This window comes from Cydia strobilella, chromosome 15, assembly GCF_947568885.1.
Source record: "Cydia strobilella chromosome 15, ilCydStro3.1, whole genome shotgun sequence".
Lineage (NCBI taxonomy): Eukaryota > Metazoa > Arthropoda > Insecta > Lepidoptera > Tortricidae > Cydia > Cydia strobilella.
Genome location: NC_086055.1, coordinates 377,793 through 399,399, shown reverse-complemented (window position 1 = coordinate 399,399; position 21,607 = coordinate 377,793). Strand labels below are relative to the sequence as shown.

The 21,607-nt window shown below is 48.6% G+C and overlaps 1 protein-coding gene and 1 non-coding gene across 2 annotated transcripts in view; both read right to left on the bottom strand.

Moving 5' to 3' along the window:
- LOC134747786 (echinoderm microtubule-associated protein-like 2) overlaps positions 1–21,607 on the bottom strand; it is a 66,712-nt gene that overhangs the window by 2,743 nt on the left and 42,362 nt on the right. Inside the window, exons 11-18 of the mRNA XM_063682428.1 lie at positions 20,161–20,369; positions 18,931–19,057; positions 10,984–11,114; positions 8,383–8,504; positions 7,191–7,323; positions 4,090–4,177; positions 2,333–2,477; positions 339–420 (exon numbers count right to left, since the gene is read on the bottom strand). Coding sequence (XP_063538498.1) covers positions 339–420; positions 2,333–2,477; positions 4,090–4,177; positions 7,191–7,323; positions 8,383–8,504; positions 10,984–11,114; positions 18,931–19,057; positions 20,161–20,369 — 1,037 coding nt within the window. The remainder of the gene's footprint in view (positions 1–338; positions 421–2,332; positions 2,478–4,089; positions 4,178–7,190; positions 7,324–8,382; positions 8,505–10,983; positions 11,115–18,930; positions 19,058–20,160; positions 20,370–21,607) is intronic.
- On the bottom strand, positions 3,836–3,908 carry Trnaa-agc (transfer RNA alanine (anticodon AGC)). The gene has a single exon. It is a non-coding gene; the product is annotated as a tRNA-Ala (tRNA).

The window sequence follows — 21,607 nt, the reverse complement described above, 5'->3', positions numbered from 1 at the left end:
TGGATACATTACAAACCTTAGTGCATTCTGATAAAGTTTGCTATGAAAAAATAGTCATGGCAGTCAAAGGATACAATAGGGTATTTGACTGCATGCATGAAATAAAGCACCAAAAGATTAATAGAGAAACGTAGACAGCAGTTATTTTTAGACATAATTTCTATTTTAAAACCCGTATAAAACTATAAAGAGTAGGTAATTTGATTGTGACGTCACATGTTAGTATTTCATATAAATTCCATAGTAGCAAAATCGTTTTGACAGCTCGAAAAAAGAAACTGATTTGACTAGTAGGTAGTCAAATACCCTATTTTGCTAGACTACATTGTAAGACTAACCTTAGGTTGTGTGACGGGGTAGGCGAAAAGCTTCACTTTTCCGAAATCGTCTCCAGTCGCAGCGAGGCGACTGTCGTGAGACCTGCAAATACAAAATTGACATGTTAGGTTACAATAACAAAATAAAAGTACGGCACTTTAGTAACTTTGTAAAGGAAACTGAGGACATCTTCAGTTCAGGCCACACGCCGACAGTCTGGCAGGCGTGTCGTGTATAGCCGACGCCCGACACGTCGTGTGCCGACAAGTGCCGTGGGTGGCCTCGGGCCACACGCTGTCGGCCTGGCAGGCGTGTCGTGTATAGCCGACGCCCGACACGTCGTGTGCCGACAAGTGCCGTGGGTGGCCTCGGGCCACACGCTGTCGGCCTGGCAGGCGTGTCGTGTATAGCCGACGCCCGACACGTCGTGTGCCGACAAGTGCCGTGGGCGGCCTCGGGCCACACGCTGTCGGCCTGGCAGGCGTGTCGTGTATAGCCGACGCCCGACACGTCGTGTGCCGACAAGTGCCGTGGGTGGCCTCGGGCCACACGCTGTCGGCCTGGCAGGCGTGTCGTGTATAGCCGACGCCCGACACGTCGTGTGCCGACAAGTGCCGTGGGTGGCCTCGGGCCACACGCTGTCGGCCTGGCAGGCGTGTCGTGTATAGCCGACGCCCGACACGTCGTGTGCCGACAAGTGCCGTGGGTGGCCTCGGGCCACACGCTGTCGGCCTGGCAGGCGTGTCGTGTATAGCCGACGCCCGACACGTCGTGTGCCGACAAGTGCCGTGGGTGGCCTCGGGCCACACGCTGTCGGCCTGGCAGGCGTGTCGTGTATAGCCGACGCCCGACACGTCGTGTGCCGACAAGTGCCGTGGGTGGCCTCGGGCCACACGCTGTCGGCCTGGCAGGCGTGTCGTGTATAGCCGACGCCCGACACGTCGTGTGCCGACAAGTGCCGTGGGTGGCCTCGGGCCACACGCTGTCGGCCTGGCAGGCGTGTCGTGTATAGCCGACGCCCGACACGTCGTGTGCCGACAAGTGCCGTGGGTGGCCTCGGGCCACACGCTGTCGGCCTGGCAGGCGTGTCGTGTATAGCCGACGCCCGACACGTCGTGTGCCGACAAGTGCCGTGGGTGGCCTCGGGCCACACGCTGTCGGCCTGGCAGGCGTGTCGTGTATAGCCGACGAGTACAGTTTGAACTTGAACCGGGCGAAAATTGTACGCGCTCACAGGCTTCGGTCCGGTCACATTCCAATGAATATGTTTGCTCATCTGATGAGGAAAGCAGAGTCGCCCAACTGCGATATTTGCGACTCTGTCGAGGATGTACAGCACTTCCTAATGGAATGTGTTCGGACTCGAGACAAGAGGGCGCAACTATTTGAAGCTAGGGGTTATGCAGTAACTGACATTGGGGTTTTTCACACGATATTGGCGGAACCCCTGTCTAAAACTGCGAAATTCGTGTACAGTTTTTTTGATGTATACTAACACTTATTGAAACTGTAATGTAGAGGCCCAACGGAGCCGACATGTCTCACTGATAAAGGCTCCTTTTAAATATGTAGATTAAAAAAAAAAAAAAAAAGAGTACAGTTTGAATCTTCTCAAATAATCTCAAAGACCTTAATCTGTTAAATAAGAGCCATTGTTTCTTTCGTGAGAGCGCGTGGTCACTATGCCTCAGTGCGTGGCACGCGCTTAAACATAACGGCCACGCGCTCGCACAAAAGAAACAATGGCTTTTGTTTAACAGCCTAACAGCATTTATACGTCACAATTACGTCATTATGACGTCACTGGGTAGATTAGGGTCCTAGGCGTAAAAGTTATTTGAGAATTACTTAGAAGTATTAGAATACCACTTATGTTCTCGGTGAGATATGCTTAAGGAAACAATATAATCTATAATAGTTATGTATATTCTGTCTATATTGTTCTTCACTTGTATGCTTCTGTTTTATCTCCTTGTAATAAAAAAAAAATAAAGAAGATTGAAACTATAGTTACCTGGTGCAGGAGTTGATGTCGGTGCCGTCTGCGGCCTCGGGCCACACGCCGACGCTGTGGAAGGCGAGCGGGCACGCGTGCGTCGCCCACGTCGCGTCGCGCAGGCTCGTCGGCGACGGCACCTGGCGACACGTTGTCGCGTTCCCTGCGACACATCGACACACGGTTTCAACATTTCAACCATGGAGACTGTATAAAGGAGCCAAATCTCTATGTATGAAAAGTGTCCGTCAAAAAACAGTAATTAGGCGGCGCCACCATACACCGAAATACTACCAAAAACAACCTACGTAATTTGGTCGGTTTATTTGTTGCCTTATATGGTTCATGTTATACTCATGTCCCAGAGCCTAACTAGCGCCACCGGAGAGATTAGGAACTATTATTTAAAGCTTAACGCGGTCACTTTTGCAACAATTCTGCCATAAGAGATTGCGATCCTTTCTATACCATCCATAATTTGAACACCTCGCAGCCTCGCACTCGGTGTGTGTAATGTTCATTGACAAATATGTATAGACAAACTGTTGAGAACAAATTGTGTCCGCGAGGTGTCCGCCATTTTTTGCGTTTGACGTCTGTCTTTAAGCTAAAGTAACCTATGTTTTCTGAATTAAATGATTTTAATTTTTAATTTTAATTTTTTTATTTATTTTAAAGAATAAGCGCAGCCAATAGCAATGAAGTGCATACACTTCATCGAGGTGCGGAAATATTTTCTTCAAGAGGCCGCCTCTAGTGTTTACATATTACCTCAATGATAATGTTTGTATAAAAAATAGTGACGTTCTCTAACATTCGCATTATGGATGGTATAAAAAGTATGCCAATCTCTTATGGCATAATTGTTGCAAAAGTGACCGCTTTCAGCTTTAAATAATAGTTCCTAATATCTCCGGTGGCGCTAGTTAGGCTCTGGGACATGAGTATAACATGAACCATATAAGGCAACAAATAACCCGACCAAATTACGTAGGTTGTTTTTGGTAGTTACAATAACAAAATAAAAAATAAAAAATGGTGGTTATAAATAATGGTGGCGCCGCCTAATTACTGTTTTTTGATGGACACTTTTCATACATAGAGATTTGGCTCCTTTATATAGTCTCCATGATTCGCAGTGGCATGATTAATGAGCTGATTTTGATTGAATTTAACACGTGAAAAAAATAATAGCTAACTTATTTAAGGATAGGGAATGAAAATTGCATTTGCAATAATCTGACACAGAAACGAAACATAATTAAATTATTATATTAGATCTTTTTGATTTCTATGTTTTTAAGTAATCGCACTGCTATACATGGTGAAATGTAATTGGTGATCAGTCAGGTACCAATTTCTCTAGTGATGACGTCAGCCGCGCAAGTTGAACACGCCTTCTCGAATTCGGACTCCGCCACTGAAGGGCTTTGTCACTTATTATCTACGGTATATGACATCTATATCAGTTTATAGTAATTAATATTCTAATACAAATAAATTAAAAGTGGAAAAATTCACTGTCTTGGGTGGGACTTGAACCCACGACCACTGGATCGCTAGCCCAGCGCTCTGCCATCTGAGCTACCAAGACTGTATCCAATACAGCGAATATTTCCACCATATATGAGCCTCAGGGTAAGAGGCCATACGTAAGTCTTTTCTCTAAATCCAATCCAATTTTAATTTATAATATTAATTTATAATAGCATTAACATATAATAGCATTCGTTCGCAGACGTTTCTGATTGATACAAAATTAATCTAATACTTACAGTATAAGAGTTCATAGTCCCCGGAGTTACTCCTGATGTATTGGCTGTCTTCGGACCAGTCCAGATGCGTTATGTAGCTGGAGTGACCCTACACAACACAACATGTTAATGTTTTCATCTGGAACTAGTTCTAGCCCCTCATAAATAGATCAATAGCTCAGGTGGCTTTCGCTTTCGTAAAGAGCAGAATTCGTAGAGGACTTGTGAAGTCTATTATAGTATTTTTCAAACTCTATAATACGGTGACAGGTGTCATCTCCATATAACCTAAAAACGCCAAATTTCGCAAAATTGTATTGAAATGACACCGGTCAGCGTACCCATCGAGTTTGAAAAATACTATAAATTGTGCTGACTATAATTTGAGAGCTGAAATAGATGGCGTTTTACTGCGACATGTTTGTGGTCACTGGATTGTCTAACGTCAAGTTTTAAGTTCTTTACTCGAAGCACGAATTTGTCTTAGACTTTTCACATCTAATACAATGAATGAATCTTTGTTAAAAATTAATGCTTTCGCCATCATTACATATTGGGATTCTAGCAGACCCCGGGCTAATTAATTAAAGCGCAAAAAATAACGGTTTACATAAACAGAATCTGTTATGCCGTTGCCGCCACCCAAAGGTTGTCTGGAATAGATTGCTCATTAGCGATAGCACCAGCCAGTTATCTGCTTCTATATGTATTTAATCCATAGACATAGTATATACAAGTTTATAGACGCGCCACCGAGCGACCGGGGGTAAGAGAAAGAATATTCATATAAAATTTGGGCAGCATAGGATTTTTTCTCTTTCACTCATAAATTTCGGTATTTCGCCATCGCCTCCTACCTATGCCACCCGGTCGGTGATAAGGACAAAGCATGGCACTATTTTCTCTTTCCTCTTATAGGAATCGCAATAAGACTATCTTTTTCTATCAAAGAGTGTCAGGACCTTGATTTAATCAAATGTTTTCTTCTGAACTGAACTGAAGCTGTAACTTTCACTGAGGTATTCTAGCTATGTACATATATGACAACTAATTAGGAGTTTTCCGAAAACTGAATTAATCCATCTATGGTGAGTCTTATCCTAATAATATTGGCAGTTTATTGCATTAAGCAAGCATTTAATAATGGCCTAAATAATTAATTGTATCGGATCATAAAAATTAGCAAAAATGCGTAAAGGGCTTAATTTAAAGTAGTATAATATATCTATAATTCTGTTTTTTATTCCGTATACTAAAATGACATTTCATGTGGTACTAAGAAATGTCTTGTCTTACACATGAAACGTCATTTTAGTCTACGGAATAAAAAAACAGAATATGGATGGTATAGAAAGGATGCCAATCTCTTATGGCAGAATTGTTGCAAGTGACCGCTTTCAGCTTTAAATAATAGTTCCTAATCTCTCCGGTGGCGCTAGTTAGGCTCTGGGACATGAGTATAACATGAACCATATAAGGCAACAAATAACCCGACCAAATTACGTAGGTTGTTTTTGGTATTATTTCGGTGTATGGTGGCGCCGCCTAATTACTGTTTTTTGATGGACACTTTTCATACATAGAGATTTGGCTCCTTTGTATAGTCTCCATGACTTAGAAGACTGCAACAACAGTATAATACCTACGCTATTATTAGAGCATTATTTTAATTACACGTGACAATTACTTTTTCACTTCTTGGTCAGTTATCAAGTTGCGCTATTTCAAGTAAAGTAACACAGTGAAGTGACGCAACGAAATAACAAACCACGGCGTGAATTGGCTTACTAGTTAAGCCTCATATTAGTATATGTATATGCACAACTATATCAAAAAAAGTTGACAGAAGAAAAATCCAAAATAAAATGGACATATAAAAACTACAATCTACAAATTTAAAAGTGGAAAAAGTCCAAAGTGGAAGTGGTGGTCCAGAGGCCGTGAGTTCAAGTCTCACCCAAGTCAGTAATTTTTCCACTTTAAAATTTATTCTAAGCTTAATAGCATCGATCGCAGACGTTTCTGCTTGTTAAAAAAATAATTTACAATCTACAACCTAAGCTATATGTAGGTACAGTTAGACCAAGAAAACCCTGCAACGATTTTGATAGCATACGCAGTGCAAGTGTTAATTTTACGTCATAATTTCATAGAAGCTTGACGTTTAAAATAACACTTGCATTGCGTATGCTATTAAAATCATTGCAGACTTTTCTTGGTCTAACTCTATGTACTAAAATTAAATTGTATCAGTCCCCGTTGGCTAAATATCACAAACTGGTATGATCTTAGATCGTATTATGATGTAAAGCCGACAGGGACAGCGGGTAGCATAGCGTTGATAGCATAAACTCATAAAGTAAAGTAACGTGCAGTATTCTAGTTGTTAACTTGTTACCCGTCTACGTTTTCTTTCCGTGCACTGATGCGTGAAATGACAACTCGTTAAATTCAAACACTGGTTAAGGTACACTTTGAAACTGCAGTAGGTACCTAAATAATACAAGGCTACTAAGATTTTACGACTAATAAGTATTAAAGTTATCAGCACAATGGTAGGGCTTCATTATAATGCAGTGACTATGACTATTCTACGATATAATTTCTACCAAACAGTTCTAAAAAGTCTTTTATAAATGTTCATAACTAAAACTGGTATATACATACTCCATGTTTGATGCTATTAAAACTAATGATTCAAACACACATTTGACATTTCTCTCAGAGAGACACAGAGAACGGGACAAAGATGAATTCATCAAGATTAACATGAAAAGGAAAATCGAACAAAAAAATTGTCACAATTGAATACAGAACCATTTCCAAAGTCGATTAAAAATATACATGAATCAAGTGTAGGAGAAAGTACCTAATTTTAATGTGTCGTATCAGGGAGAGTTAAATATTCCTGGTAAAGTATGGACTCAATGTACGAAGGATTATATATATATACATGGACACGCCATTTCTTTCAAAAATGGCGTATTCATTACAAAATGGCGTGTCACTGTACTGTGTGTTTTTTGTGCTTATCCAGGTAGCAGTGACGTCAGCGACGTCATAATGACGTCGCTGACGTCATAATGGCGTATAAATGCTGTTAGGGTAGGGATAGCACGTACCAAGCACTTGCCGATCCTCGTGTAGCGCCGGCCCTCGTCGTCCACCTGGTAGATGTAGATGAAGTTGTCCCTAGACCCGAGCGCCACGTACTTGTTGTCGGGGGAGTATTGGATCGTTTGAATAGGCTCCGATCTGTACAGTAAACAATACAATCGAATAGTTCTCTGGTACACCAGTATTGATGACATCTCGGATCCCCGACAGACCTCCCCGAGGTCCTACTCAACATCAAAGGTGAATGAAGGAGAAATGTCATATGAAGTAGGTAAGTGACAGATTGGGTTATTCCCACTAGTTTACCACCAAGTTGTTACCAGTGGAAACTACTGGGATTTTTTCCCACCTTTTACCACTGGTAACTACTGGGAAAAATAATTCCCAGTAGTTACCACTGGTAAAAGGTAGGGTTTTTTTTCAGTAGTTACCACCCAAAATTTGTTAGAGTTCAATACTAATAAAAACAGTATAAATAGTAAAGTATAAATATGTCGTTCTCAAGTAAAAGGTTAGTCGTATAGAGATGCAAGCAAATTTCACCCTTATGGTAAGCGACAATGTGGTACCTTTTACTTGAGAACAAACGAAGTTGTAATTAAAACGATTAGTGTTTCAGTAAGCTGTCATAAAAGTGATAACAAATATTAAAACAGTTTAACCGGTACAAGTGCGAAAACTAAAATATGTAAGGATAAATTTAATCATACATTTAGATTATTTTTCAAGTGATTTTATTAGGTAATTAACCAGTTTATGTTTTAGTATTTTTGATCACTTTCAAGGCAGTTTACTGAAATGAAACAGTAATCAATTTATAATAATTTATAAAAGCAAAATTTAAATTAAAAAAATGATGTCGATATTTGTACGGAAGAGTATTTTTTTTCGCGATTTCGGTATTGCTTCCATAGTGAAAGTTTTTCAGTATGACCTACATACCTACTCACCCCGTAAATTATTGCAAGTGACTATAAAAAACACCCTGTATTTTTATACTGTTTTTATTAGTATTAAACTCTAACAAAATTTTGGTGATAATTATTGGAAAAAAACCCTCCTTTTACCAGTGGTAACTACTGGGATTTTTTTTCCCAGTAGTTACCAGTGGTAAAAGGTGGGAAAAAATTCCCAGTAGTTACCACTGGTCGGTGGTAACTAGTGGGAATAACCCAACAGATTGAAATACGGACATACCCGTCATGATGAGCTGCCAGCAGCTCCCTGGAGACGGGGTCGAACACGAGCCACTTCCCGCTCAGGCAGCCCACCGCCACCGCGCCGCCGTCCGCCGCCCACGCGCAGCACTGCGCGCGCTCCTGGGGGGAGGGGGGGGGGGGAGAACACACACCGTTATAAACACGATACCACACCAGTGTCGCACCGTTAGGTGTGAATTATACACAAGGTGTAAGGTGAAGGCGTGGCACAGGCATGATGCCGCTTTAAAACATTTTCATACAAAATGTAGGTAGGCGACGCGACGTGAAACACACACACTCAGGCGCAGCGCAGGCACGCCTCTGCGGCGCGCAACAAAAACGTCGCGCAGGGTTGTTATACAGTGTGAACAATATTTCATCATCATTATTCAATTTAAGAGCTGTGGGCTCTTGTCCGTGTAGCGTGATGAAGTTGTCAACAATATTTATCAGCATTAAAAAATGAGTGAAGATATTAAATACATAATATATATGCAGTTTTGCGAGATAGATTTATTTAATATCCATTTCTTCAAGACTGTTCAAAGCCGAAATACAGTAGGTACCTAATAGAAATGTACAGGGTATATGTACGGAGATAACTTCACCACACCTGCGTCAGTTTATTTAAAGCACTTCGACGTTGACTGTACCATACCAAGCATCAGGCAAAACCAGATCTATCGCAACAAAGTCAGCCTGTATAATGATGCGCCGTACCGTCTCTTCGCCTCTCGTGTATAATTTAAACCGCGTCCGTTCACGCATCCGCTGTGCCTTCGTCGCGCCGTATGCCTTACGTCGGTACCCAGGAAGCAAAATGACGTCAAATGACGTCATAATGACGTAATAATGCCGTCATTATGACGTCGCTGACGTCATTTTACGTCATTTTTTTATTTTATTATTATTTATTAAGAAACAAACAGTCTTATAAAACAGATGAGTATTTAAAGTAACATTTTTCTGGCAATAGACCTATAGTTTCCTATATGTAAACGACTATTAATAAAAACTTATTACTAAGTACAAATGACAAACAATACATGCATATTGTACATATTTTGCTACCTGGGTATAATTTGCGTACTGGGTAATCGCATACACGGCGCCCTCATAGAAATAAGGTACACAATAAATGATCGAATGATTGTACCTCGATGTCCTTGCTCCACACGGTGGAGTGGCTCATCCCGTCCCACAGCTGCAGCAGCCGGTCCCAGCCGGCCGTCACGAACTGCGGCAGCGCGGGGTGCGCCGCCAGCCCCCACACCTCGTCCGCGTGGCCTGACCGTCACCACAATCATACTATACATATACAATGTCACGTTTATACCTCGATGTCCTTGCTCCACACGGTGGAGTGGCTCATCCCGTCCCACAGCTGCAGCAGCCGGTCCCAGCCGGCCGTCACGAACTGCGGCAGCGCGGGGTGCGCCGCCAGCCCCCACACCTCGTCCGCGTGGCCTGACCGTCACCACAATCATACTATACATATACAATGTCACGTTTATACCTCGATGTCCTTGCTCCACACGGTGGAGTGGCTCATCCCGTCCCACAGCTGCAGCAGCCGGTCCCAGCCGGCCGTCACGAACTGCGGCAGCGCGGGGTGCGCCGCCAGCCCCCACACCTCGTCCGCGTGGCCTGACCGTCACCACAATCATACTATACATATACAATGTCACGTTTATACCTCGATGTCCTTGCTCCACACGGTGGAGTGGCTCATCCCGTCCCACAGCTGCAGCAGCCGGTCCCAGCCGGCCGTCACGAACTGCGGCAGCGCGGGGTGCGCCGCCAGCCCCCACACCTCGTCCGCGTGGCCTGACCGTCACCACAATCATACTATACATATACAATGTCACGTTTATACCTCGATGTCCTTGCTCCACACGGTGGAGTGGCTCATCCCGTCCCACAGCTGCAGCAGCCGGTCCCAGCCGGCCGTCACGAACTGCGGCAGCGCGGGGTGCGCCGCCAGCCCCCACACCTCGTCCGCGTGGCCTGACCGTCACCACAATCATACTATACATATACAATGTCACGTTTATACCTCGATGTCCTTGCTCCACACGGTGGAGTGGCTCATCCCGTCCCACAGCTGCAGCAGCCGGTCCCAGCCGGCCGTCACGAACTGCGGCAGCGCGGGGTGCGCCGCCAGCCCCCACACCTCGTCCGCGTGGCCTGACCGTCACCACAATCATACTATACATATACAATGTCACGTTTATACCTCGATGTCCTTGCTCCACACGGTGGAGTGGCTCATCCCGTCCCACAGCTGCAGCAGCCGGTCCCAGCCGGCCGTCACGAACTGCGGCAGCGCGGGGTGCGCCGCCAGCCCCCACACCTCGTCCGCGTGGCCTGACCGTCACCACAATCATACTATACATATACAATGTCACGTTTATACCTCGATGTCCTTGCTCCACACGGTGGAGTGGCTCATCCCGTCCCACAGCTGCAGCAGCCGGTCCCAGCCGGCCGTCACGAACTGCGGCAGCGCGGGGTGCGCCGCCAGCCCCCACACCTCGTCCGCGTGGCCTGACCGTCACCACAATCATACTATACATATACAATGTCACGTTTATACCTCGATGTCCTTGCTCCACACGGTGGAGTGGCTCATCCCGTCCCACAGCTGCAGCAGCCGGTCCCAGCCGGCCGTCACGAACTGCGGCAGCGCGGGGTGCGCCGCCAGCCCCCACACCTCTTCCGCGTGGCCTGACCGTCACCACAATCATACTATACATATACAATGTCACGTTTATACCTCGATGTCCTTGCTCCACACGGTGGAGTGGCTCATCCCGTCCCACAGCTGCAGCAGCCGGTCCCAGCCGGCCGTCACGAACTGCGGCAGCGCGGGGTGCGCCGCCAGCCCCCACACCTCGTCCGCGTGGCCTGACCGTCACCACAATCATACTATACATATACAATGTCACGTTTATACCTCGATGTCCTTGCTCCACACGGTGGAGTGGCTCATCCCGTCCCACAGCTGCAGCAGCCGGTCCCAGCCGGCCGTCACGAACTGCGGCAGCGCGGGGTGCGCCGCCAGCCCCCACACCTCGTCCGCGTGGCCTGACCGTCACCACAATCATACTATACATATACAATGTCACGTTTATACCTCGATGTCCTTGCTCCACACGGTGGAGTGGCTCATCCCGTCCCACAGCTGCAGCAGCCGGTCCCAGCCGGCCGTCACGAACTGCGGCAGCGCGGGGTGCGCCGCCAGCCCCCACACCTCGTCCGCGTGGCCTGACCGTCACCACAATCATACTATACATATACAATGTCACGTTTATACCTCGATGTCCTTGCTCCACACGGTGGAGTGGCTCATCCCGTCCCACAGCTGCAGCAGCCGGTCCCAGCCGGCCGTCACGAACTGCGGCAGCGCGGGGTGCGCCGCCAGCCCCCACACCTCGTCCGCGTGGCCTGACCGTCACCACAATCATACTATACATATACAATGTCACGTTTATACCTCGATGTCCTTGCTCCACACGGTGGAGTGGCTCATCCCGTCCCACAGCTGCAGCAGCCGGTCCCAGCCGGCCGTCACGAACTGCGGCAGCGCGGGGTGCGCCGCCAGCCCCCACACCTCGTCCGCGTGGCCTGACCGTCACCACAATCATACTATACATATACAATGTCACGTTTATACCTCGATGTCCTTGCTCCACACGGTGGAGTGGCTCATCCCGTCCCACAGCTGCAGCAGCCGGTCCCAGCCGGCCGTCACGAACTGCGGCAGCGCGGGGTGCGCCGCCAGCCCCCACACCTCGTCCGCGTGGCCTGACCGTCACCACAATCATACTATACATATACAATGTCACGTTTATACCTCGATGTCCTTGCTCCACACGGTGGAGTGGCTCATCCCGTCCCACAGCTGCAGCAGCCGGTCCCAGCCGGCCGTCACGAACTGCGGCAGCGCGGGGTGCGCCGCCAGCCCCCACACCTCGTCCGCGTGGCCTGACCGTCACCACAATCATACTATACATATACAATGTCACGTTTATACCTCGATGTCCTTGCTCCACACGGTGGAGTGGCTCATCCCGTCCCACAGCTGCAGCAGCCGGTCCCAGCCGGCCGTCACGAACTGCGGCAGCGCGGGGTGCGCCGCCAGCCCCCACACCTCGTCCGCGTGGCCTGACCGTCACCACAATCATACTATACATATACAATGTCACGTTTATACCTCGATGTCCTTGCTCCACACGGTGGAGTGGCTCATCCCGTCCCACAGCTGCAGCAGCCGGTCCCAGCCGGCCGTCACGAACTGCGGCAGCGCGGGGTGCGCCGCCAGCCCCCACACCTCGTCCGCGTGGCCTGACCGTCACCACAATCATACTATACATATACAATGTCACGTTTATACCTCGATGTCCTTGCTCCACACGGTGGAGTGGCTCATCCCGTCCCACAGCTGCAGCAGCCGGTCCCAGCCGGCCGTCACGAACTGCGGCAGCGCGGGGTGCGCCGCCAGCCCCCACACCTCGTCCGCGTGGCCTGACCGTCACCACAATCATACTATACATATACAATGTCACGTTTATACCTCGATGTCCTTGCTCCACACGGTGGAGTGGCTCATCCCGTCCCACAGCTGCAGCAGCCGGTCCCAGCCGGCCGTCACGAACTGCGGCAGCGCGGGGTGCGCCGCCAGCCCCCACACCTCGTCCGCGTGGCCTGACCGTCACCACAATCATACTATACATATACAATGTCACGTTTATACCTCGATGTCCTTGCTCCACACGGTGGAGTGGCTCATCCCGTCCCACAGCTGCAGCAGCCGGTCCCAGCCGGCCGTCACGAACTGCGGCAGCGCGGGGTGCGCCGCCAGCCCCCACACCTCGTCCGCGTGGCCTGACCGTCACCACAATCATACTATACATATACAATGTCACGTTTATACCTCGATGTCCTTGCTCCACACGGTGGAGTGGCTCATCCCGTCCCACAGCTGCAGCAGCCGGTCCCAGCCGGCCGTCACGAACTGCGGCAGCGCGGGGTGCGCCGCCAGCCCCCACACCTCGTCCGCGTGGCCTGACCGTCACCACAATCATACTATACATATACAATGTCACGTTTATACCTCGATGTCCTTGCTCCACACGGTGGAGTGGCTCATCCCGTCCCACAGCTGCAGCAGCCGGTCCCAGCCGGCCGTCACGAACTGCGGCAGCGCGGGGTGCGCCGCCAGCCCCCACACCTCGTCCGCGTGGCCTGACCGTCACCACAATCATACTATACATATACAATGTCACGTTTATACCTCGATGTCCTTGCTCCACACGGTGGAGTGGCTCATCCCGTCCCACAGCTGCAGCAGCCGGTCCCAGCCGGCCGTCACGAACTGCGGCAGCGCGGGGTGCGCCGCCAGCCCCCACACCTCGTCCGCGTGGCCTGACCGTCACCACAATCATACTATACATATACAATGTCACGTTTATACCTCGATGTCCTTGCTCCACACGGTGGAGTGGCTCATCCCGTCCCACAGCTGCAGCAGCCGGTCCCAGCCGGCCGTCACGAACTGCGGCAGCGCGGGGTGCGCCGCCAGCCCCCACACCTCGTCCGCGTGGCCTGACCGTCACCACAATCATACTATACATATACAATGTCACGTTTATACCTCGATGTCCTTGCTCCACACGGTGGAGTGGCTCATCCCGTCCCACAGCTGCAGCAGCCGGTCCCAGCCGGCCGTCACGAACTGCGGCAGCGCGGGGTGCGCCGCCAGCCCCCACACCTCGTCCGCGTGGCCTGACCGTCACCACAATCATACTATACATATACAATGTCACGTTTATACCTCGATGTCCTTGCTCCACACGGTGGAGTGGCTCATCCCGTCCCACAGCTGCAGCAGCCGGTCCCAGCCGGCCGTCACGAACTGCGGCAGCGCGGGGTGCGCCGCCAGCCCCCACACCTCGTCCGCGTGGCCTGACCGTCACCACAATCATACTATACATATACAATGTCACGTTTATACCTCGATGTCCTTGCTCCACACGGTGGAGTGGCTCATCCCGTCCCACAGCTGCAGCAGCCGGTCCCAGCCGGCCGTCACGAACTGCGGCAGCGCGGGGTGCGCCGCCAGCCCCCACACCTCGTCCGCGTGGCCTGACCGTCACCACAATCATACTATACATATACAATGTCACGTTTATACCTCGATGTCCTTGCTCCACACGGTGGAGTGGCTCATCCCGTCCCACAGCTGCAGCAGCCGGTCCCAGCCGGCCGTCACGAACTGCGGCAGCGCGGGGTGCGCCGCCAGCCCCCACACCTCGTCCGCGTGGCCTGACCGTCACCACAATCATACTATACATATACAATGTCACGTTTATACCTCGATGTCCTTGCTCCACACGGTGGAGTGGCTCATCCCGTCCCACAGCTGCAGCAGCCGGTCCCAGCCGGCCGTCACGAACTGCGGCAGCGCGGGGTGCGCCGCCAGCCCCCACACCTCGTCCGCGTGGCCTGACCGTCACCACAATCATACTATACATATACAATGTCACGTTTATACCTCGATGTCCTTGCTCCACACGGTGGAGTGGCTCATCCCGTCCCACAGCTGCAGCAGCCGGTCCCAGCCGGCCGTCACGAACTGCGGCAGCGCGGGGTGCGCCGCCAGCCCCCACACCTCGTCCGCGTGGCCTGACCGTCACCACAATCATACTATACATATACAATGTCACGTTTATACCTCGATGTCCTTGCTCCACACGGTGGAGTGGCTCATCCCGTCCCACAGCTGCAGCAGCCGGTCCCAGCCGGCCGTCACGAACTGCGGCAGCGCGGGGTGCGCCGCCAGCCCCCACACCTCGTCCGCGTGGCCTGACCGTCACCACAATCATACTATACATATACAATGTCACGTTTATACCTCGATGTCCTTGCTCCACACGGTGGAGTGGCTCATCCCGTCCCACAGCTGCAGCAGCCGGTCCCAGCCGGCCGTCACGAACTGCGGCAGCGCGGGGTGCGCCGCCAGCCCCCACACCTCGTCCGCGTGGCCTGACCGTCACCACAATCATACTATACATATACAATGTCACGTTTATACCTCGATGTCCTTGCTCCACACGGTGGAGTGGCTCATCCCGTCCCACAGCTGCAGCAGCCGGTCCCAGCCGGCCGTCACGAACTGCGGCAGCGCGGGGTGCGCCGCCAGCCCCCACACCTCGTCCGCGTGGCCTGACCGTCACCACAATCATACTATACATATACAATGTCACGTTTATACCTCGATGTCCTTGCTCCACACGGTGGAGTGGCTCATCCCGTCCCACAGCTGCAGCAGCCGGTCCCAGCCGGCCGTCACGAACTGCGGCAGCGCGGGGTGCGCCGCCAGCCCCCACACCTCGTCCGCGTGGCCTGACCGTCACCACAATCATACTATACATATACAATGTCACGTTTATACCTCGATGTCCTTGCTCCACACGGTGGAGTGGCTCATCCCGTCCCACAGCTGCAGCAGCCGGTCCCAGCCGGCCGTCACGAACTGCGGCAGCGCGGGGTGCGCCGCCAGCCCCCACACCTCGTCCGCGTGGCCTGACCGTCACCACAATCATACTATACATATACAATGTCACGTTTATACCTCGATGTCCTTGCTCCACACGGTGGAGTGGCTCATCCCGTCCCACAGCTGCAGCAGCCGGTCCCAGCCGGCCGTCACGAACTGCGGCAGCGCGGGGTGCGCCGCCAGCCCCCACACCTCGTCCGCGTGGCCTGACCGTCACCACAATCATACTATACATATACAATGTCACGTTTATACCTCGATGTCCTTGCTCCACACGGTGGAGTGGCTCATCCCGTCCCACAGCTGCAGCAGCCGGTCCCAGCCGGCCGTCACGAACTGCGGCAGCGCGGGGTGCGCCGCCAGCCCCCACACCTCGTCCGCGTGGCCTGACCGTCACCACAATCATACTATACATATACAATGTCACGTTTATACCTCGATGTCCTTGCTCCACACGGTGGAGTGGCTCATCCCGTCCCACAGCTGCAGCAGCCGGTCCCAGCCGGCCGTCACGAACTGCGGCAGCGCGGGGTGCGCCGCCAGCCCCCACACCTCGTCCGCGTGGCCTGACCGTCACCACAATCATACTATACATATACAATGTCACGTTTATACCTCGATGTCCTTGCTCCACACGGTGGAGTGGCTCATCCCGTCCCACAGCTGCAGCAGCCGGTCCCAGCCGGCCGTCACGAACTGCGGCAGCGCGGGGTGCGCCGCCAGCCCCCACACCTCGTCCGCGTGGCCTGACCGTCACCACAATCATACTATACATATACAATGTCACGTTTATACCTCGATGTCCTTGCTCCACACGGTGGAGTGGCTCATCCCGTCCCACAGCTGCAGCAGCCGGTCCCAGCCGGCCGTCACGAACTGCGGCAGCGCGGGGTGCGCCGCCAGCCCCCACACCTCGTCCGCGTGGCCTGACCGTCACCACAATCATACTATACATATACAATGTCATGTTTACAATCAAAAGGTACCACATTGTCACCAAAGATAGATATAACTCCGTAACTCCTTCTTGCCCTGGGCTCCACGGAAGACCAGCGCTGTAGCATATGCTATACTACGCTATACTATGCTAGAGTATATACTCTATATGTTAGAGCATATGCTGAGTGGTGTCCATTTGTAGCCTCTATAGCAGCATCAATATTGTAATTATTGCATGTTAGTATAAGCTACTTGTAATTTTACGTGTTAGTGTATAAGATCTTCTTCTTTTTAAATTTGTATGGTGCTGTATGTAGATTTTTACAATAAACGTTTTCTATTCTATTCTATTCTATTCTAATAGATGGATACAGTCTAAGGAAAAAAAGTGCCTCGAAAATCACGAAAATTTGATTCTCGTTCAGGGGGCGCTACTAGCTTTGGCCTACTGTCGTATAGATGGCGTTGACGGTTTCGTTTGTTATTTAACAATTTTAACGCATGAAAGAACATGGGTCAAAATCATAAAAATAATTAATGCAAATAAAAAAAAATAGAGGAGTGGTCATCGGTGACAGGAAGTTTTCAAACCTTCGCTTCGCCGATGACATTGTTCTCTTTGCCCATTCCGCTGCAGAACTTCAGGTAATGCTCCAAGACCTGAGCAATGCAAGCCTTCAAGTTGGACTTCAAATGAATCGAACCAAAACTCAAGTGATGACCAACAGTAGGAAACGTACGGTTACGGTAGACGGGCAGACTATACACTATGTTGACGAGTATATTTACTTGGGCCAGTTAGTCTCTTTCAACAACAGGCAAGACAAAGAAATCGAGCGCCGTGTCGAAAACGCCTGGAAGAGCTACTGGTCCATGAAAGAGCTGATGAAGGGTAGCCTTCCACTGTCACTGAAGCGAAAACTCGTCGACATGTGTATCCTGCCCGTCCTAACCTACGGTGCCCAAACATGGTCACTCACAGAGAGTCAGAAGTCCAAGTTGAAGGTATGCCAACGGGCTATCGAGCGCAGCATTTTAGGTGTGAAGAGGACCGATCGTATCCGGAACACCACGCTGCGCGCAAAAACCCGCATTGCTGACGTCGGTGAGAAGACTGCTAGGCTCAAATGGGACTGGGCCGGTCACGTCTGCCGCATGCATCCAGACAGATGGGCTAGCATAGCCACCAAATGGATGCCAGAAGAGGGGCGCGGACCCGGCAGGCCCAGACGGAGATGGCGGGACGACCTAGACACCTTTCTCAACAACTGGCCGGAGGAGGCACTATATCGGGAGTCGTGGAAGACAAGGGGAGAGGCCTTTGTCCAGCAGTGGGACACCATAATGGGCTAGTAAAAAAAAAATATCATTTATCCATATTTAAATACATTATATCGTATTTTTATAAATATTTATTTTTAGTTTTAAAGTGTGTCGACAGATGGCAGTGAATTTACTGGGGTTACAAAATTTACTATGACAGTACCGCTCTAGTATAAGTTACTCTATGTTGTCACTTACCATAAGGACGGAAATTGCTTGTATCTTTATACGAAAAACCTATCGGAGCGTCCTTATGGCAAGCGACAATGTCGTACCTTTTTGCTTGAAAACGACACAAATGCTCTAAACTCTAAATGGTTCTAAACCACGAAATAAACGGCCTGTGAAAACGACACCGTAGTATAGTGCAAAATTTAAAACGAAAAGCCCTTACCTACTTACAACATTGTTCAAGTTTCAAAAATCATTTTCGAAAAGCGTACGAATTTCCTGAAAGAGTAGGAACATGACCGTTAAACGGTCTCCCACCTTGGGGCTTAAACCGTAAACCTTAACTTGACATTTTACTCTAATAAGCAGGTGCTGCCCCCTAAAATTCTCTACGCGTTTTTTAAATAAAAGATTTTACAGGTTCCAAAAGTTCGACAACGCGCATGTAACACCGTTAGAGTTGCAGGCGTCCACAAGCTACGGTGGCCGCTGACTATCATGCGGGCCGCATGCTTGTTTGCCACCGACGTGGTACAATAAAACACTTACCTAGCACGGCGGGCGAGAAGCCCAGCTGCAGGTCTCCGTGCAGGATGCAGTTCCTGGTGGTGCCCACGAACAGCTGGCTTCCGCGACCCTCGGCCAGCACTCGCACGCCGCCGTAGTGACCTTCGATCTGAGAATAAAAATATCACTTTTACAAAATGATTACAAATGGGACACAGAAGTGGGGGGAAGGACAGGGGGGTAGGAGGAAACCCACTTGACAAGTTGTCTCCATATAACCTACCTACGTAGGTAAGTAAAAAAAGATCAATACGGGTAAGTGTGGCAGGGAAGTGTGGCTAGCCTTCACATTGGAGCCTGTTTACCCATTGTGTTTATTGCAAGTTCATACATTTGGTACTTGCGTTTAGTGGCAAATGTATGAACTGGCAATAAACACTAATCAATGTGTTAACATGTCCCCAATGTGAAGGCTAGCCACACTTACCCGTATTAAAAATAGAAGCGTGCCAAGCATGCCAAGTTTATGCTTTTTTCCGGTTAGGACTGTACTTTAAGCTTACAACTTAGACTATAATGTGCGTAGAGTTAAGATTGACTTCGATTACGACTAGGAACGTTGTAGTCTCTTCTTAAACGTTTATTAGGTGTTTTAACTCACAATGTTCTGATCCCCGTGGCATTGAGAAGGACTTCAATTACAACTAGTAATTTTGTAGTCTCTTCTTAAACGTTTATTAGGTGTTTTAACGTTTATTAGTTGTTTTAACTCACAATGTTCTGATCTCCCGTGGTATAGAGAAGGACTTCAATTACAATTAGTAACGTTGTATAGTCTCTTCTTAAACGTTTATTAGGTGTTTTAACTCACAATGTTCTGATCCCGTGGCATTGAGAAGGACATCAATTACAACTAGTAACGTTGTAGTCTCTTAAACGTTTATTAGGTGTTTTAACTCACAATGTTCTGATCTCCCGTGGCATTGAGAAGGACATCAATTACAACTAGTAACGTTGTAGTCTCTTAAACGTTTATTAGGTGTTTTAACTCACAATGTTCTGATCTCCCGTGGCATTGAGAAGGACTGCAATTATAACTAGTAACGTTGTAGTCTCATCTTAAATGTTTATTAGGTGTTTTAACGTTTATTAGGTGTTTTAACTCACAATGTTCTGATCTCCCGTGGCATTGATACTGATAAGGACTTCGATGCCGACTAGTAATGTTGTAGTCTCTTCCTAAAGGTACGAGTATATTAGTGGGCGACTCACAATGTTCTCATGTCCCGTGGCGTTGAGTTCCGCGTCGAACATGAGGACGCGGCCGTCCTTGCCGCCGCCGCTCACCACGGCGCCGTCCTTCAGAGCGAGGAGTGAGAACACGGAGCCCGCGTGCGCGCCGCGCACCAGCTTCGTGATGGTGTTGGTGCCGCGGCCCCACACGGTGATGTTGCCGCTCGAGTCCCCGGAGAGCACGTCGCCTGGATGGAGGATAAATGTTACATCAGGTCGGGAAGTCTCTAAAGTTTAATTTATTTTAATGTATTCTATTAACAAATTATTTCCTGTGTACTAACATAGTTGTTCTAAGTATTACCTATTGTTACTAACATATTTAGTTTTAATTTAGAATTAGTAATTTTATTTTAAATGTAAATGTAATTGTATATGGAATTTTTATTCTGAAATAAATTATTTGAATTTGAAAAAAATTATATAGTATGGTTGTTGAGCTCACTTCACATGTATCTAATTTGATGATAATGGAAATCGAAAACCTGTGTATTACCCTGCGTTGAACTTTAGTTGACAGAAAAAAGCGATGCGCCCCCGTTCCCGCTGCTTGGGAAAAAATCTTGTCTGGGACTTTTCTTTATTACCCACGGGTCGAATTTCTCAACTGATTCTCGTGAAATTTTGTGAACAGATTCGATAAGTTTTTGGATTTATTTACAATAGCGGAGCTGTAGGGATCGCAAGATCTCCAGCTCGCAGAATCAATAGTAAATATACAGGGTGTCCCTAGCCATTGGACACAGCCGAAATGTACATATGCATTAGGGTATTTAGAACCAGTATACAAAGTATCATAACAACCGGTGTAGCGGTTACGAAGAAATTAACAAATTACGATTTTTTACTTTAGAGCAACCTGTATGTGTTACTAGCTCCTAAGGTAATAAATAGTAAGAAACCTTCTTTGACCTCTATCATTATCTTTTTTATTTATGACACTAATAAGATTCTGGCTTTTGACAAATGTCATCATTGCCGCGCATTTTCGAACAAATTGTCAAAAGCACTGCCAATAATCAATACAGCATTACAGCACGTTTCTTTTTGTTGTCGATTATTGGAAATAACTTTTATTTGAATATAATATTGTCTTCGGTTACCGCGATAGTTACTCATGAAATAAAACAATGAAAACGGATTATATCGCGTATATTGAATTTATAATACATCCCGACGTTTCGAACTCTTTACAGCGTTCGTGGTCAGCGTGCTTCTATAAAAACATATTTCAAGCCAATGAAGAAGATGTCACAATTCCTGAGGCCTGTAAAATGCAATACCCCTCTACAGACTGCAGGAGTGTACAGGCTGGACTGTGAGTGTGGCCTATCATATGTCGGGCAGACGAAACGGAGCATTTCCACTCGGGTGAAGGAACACATAGCTGATGTCAAGCACCGTCGACCTAGGTCTGCTGTCTGTG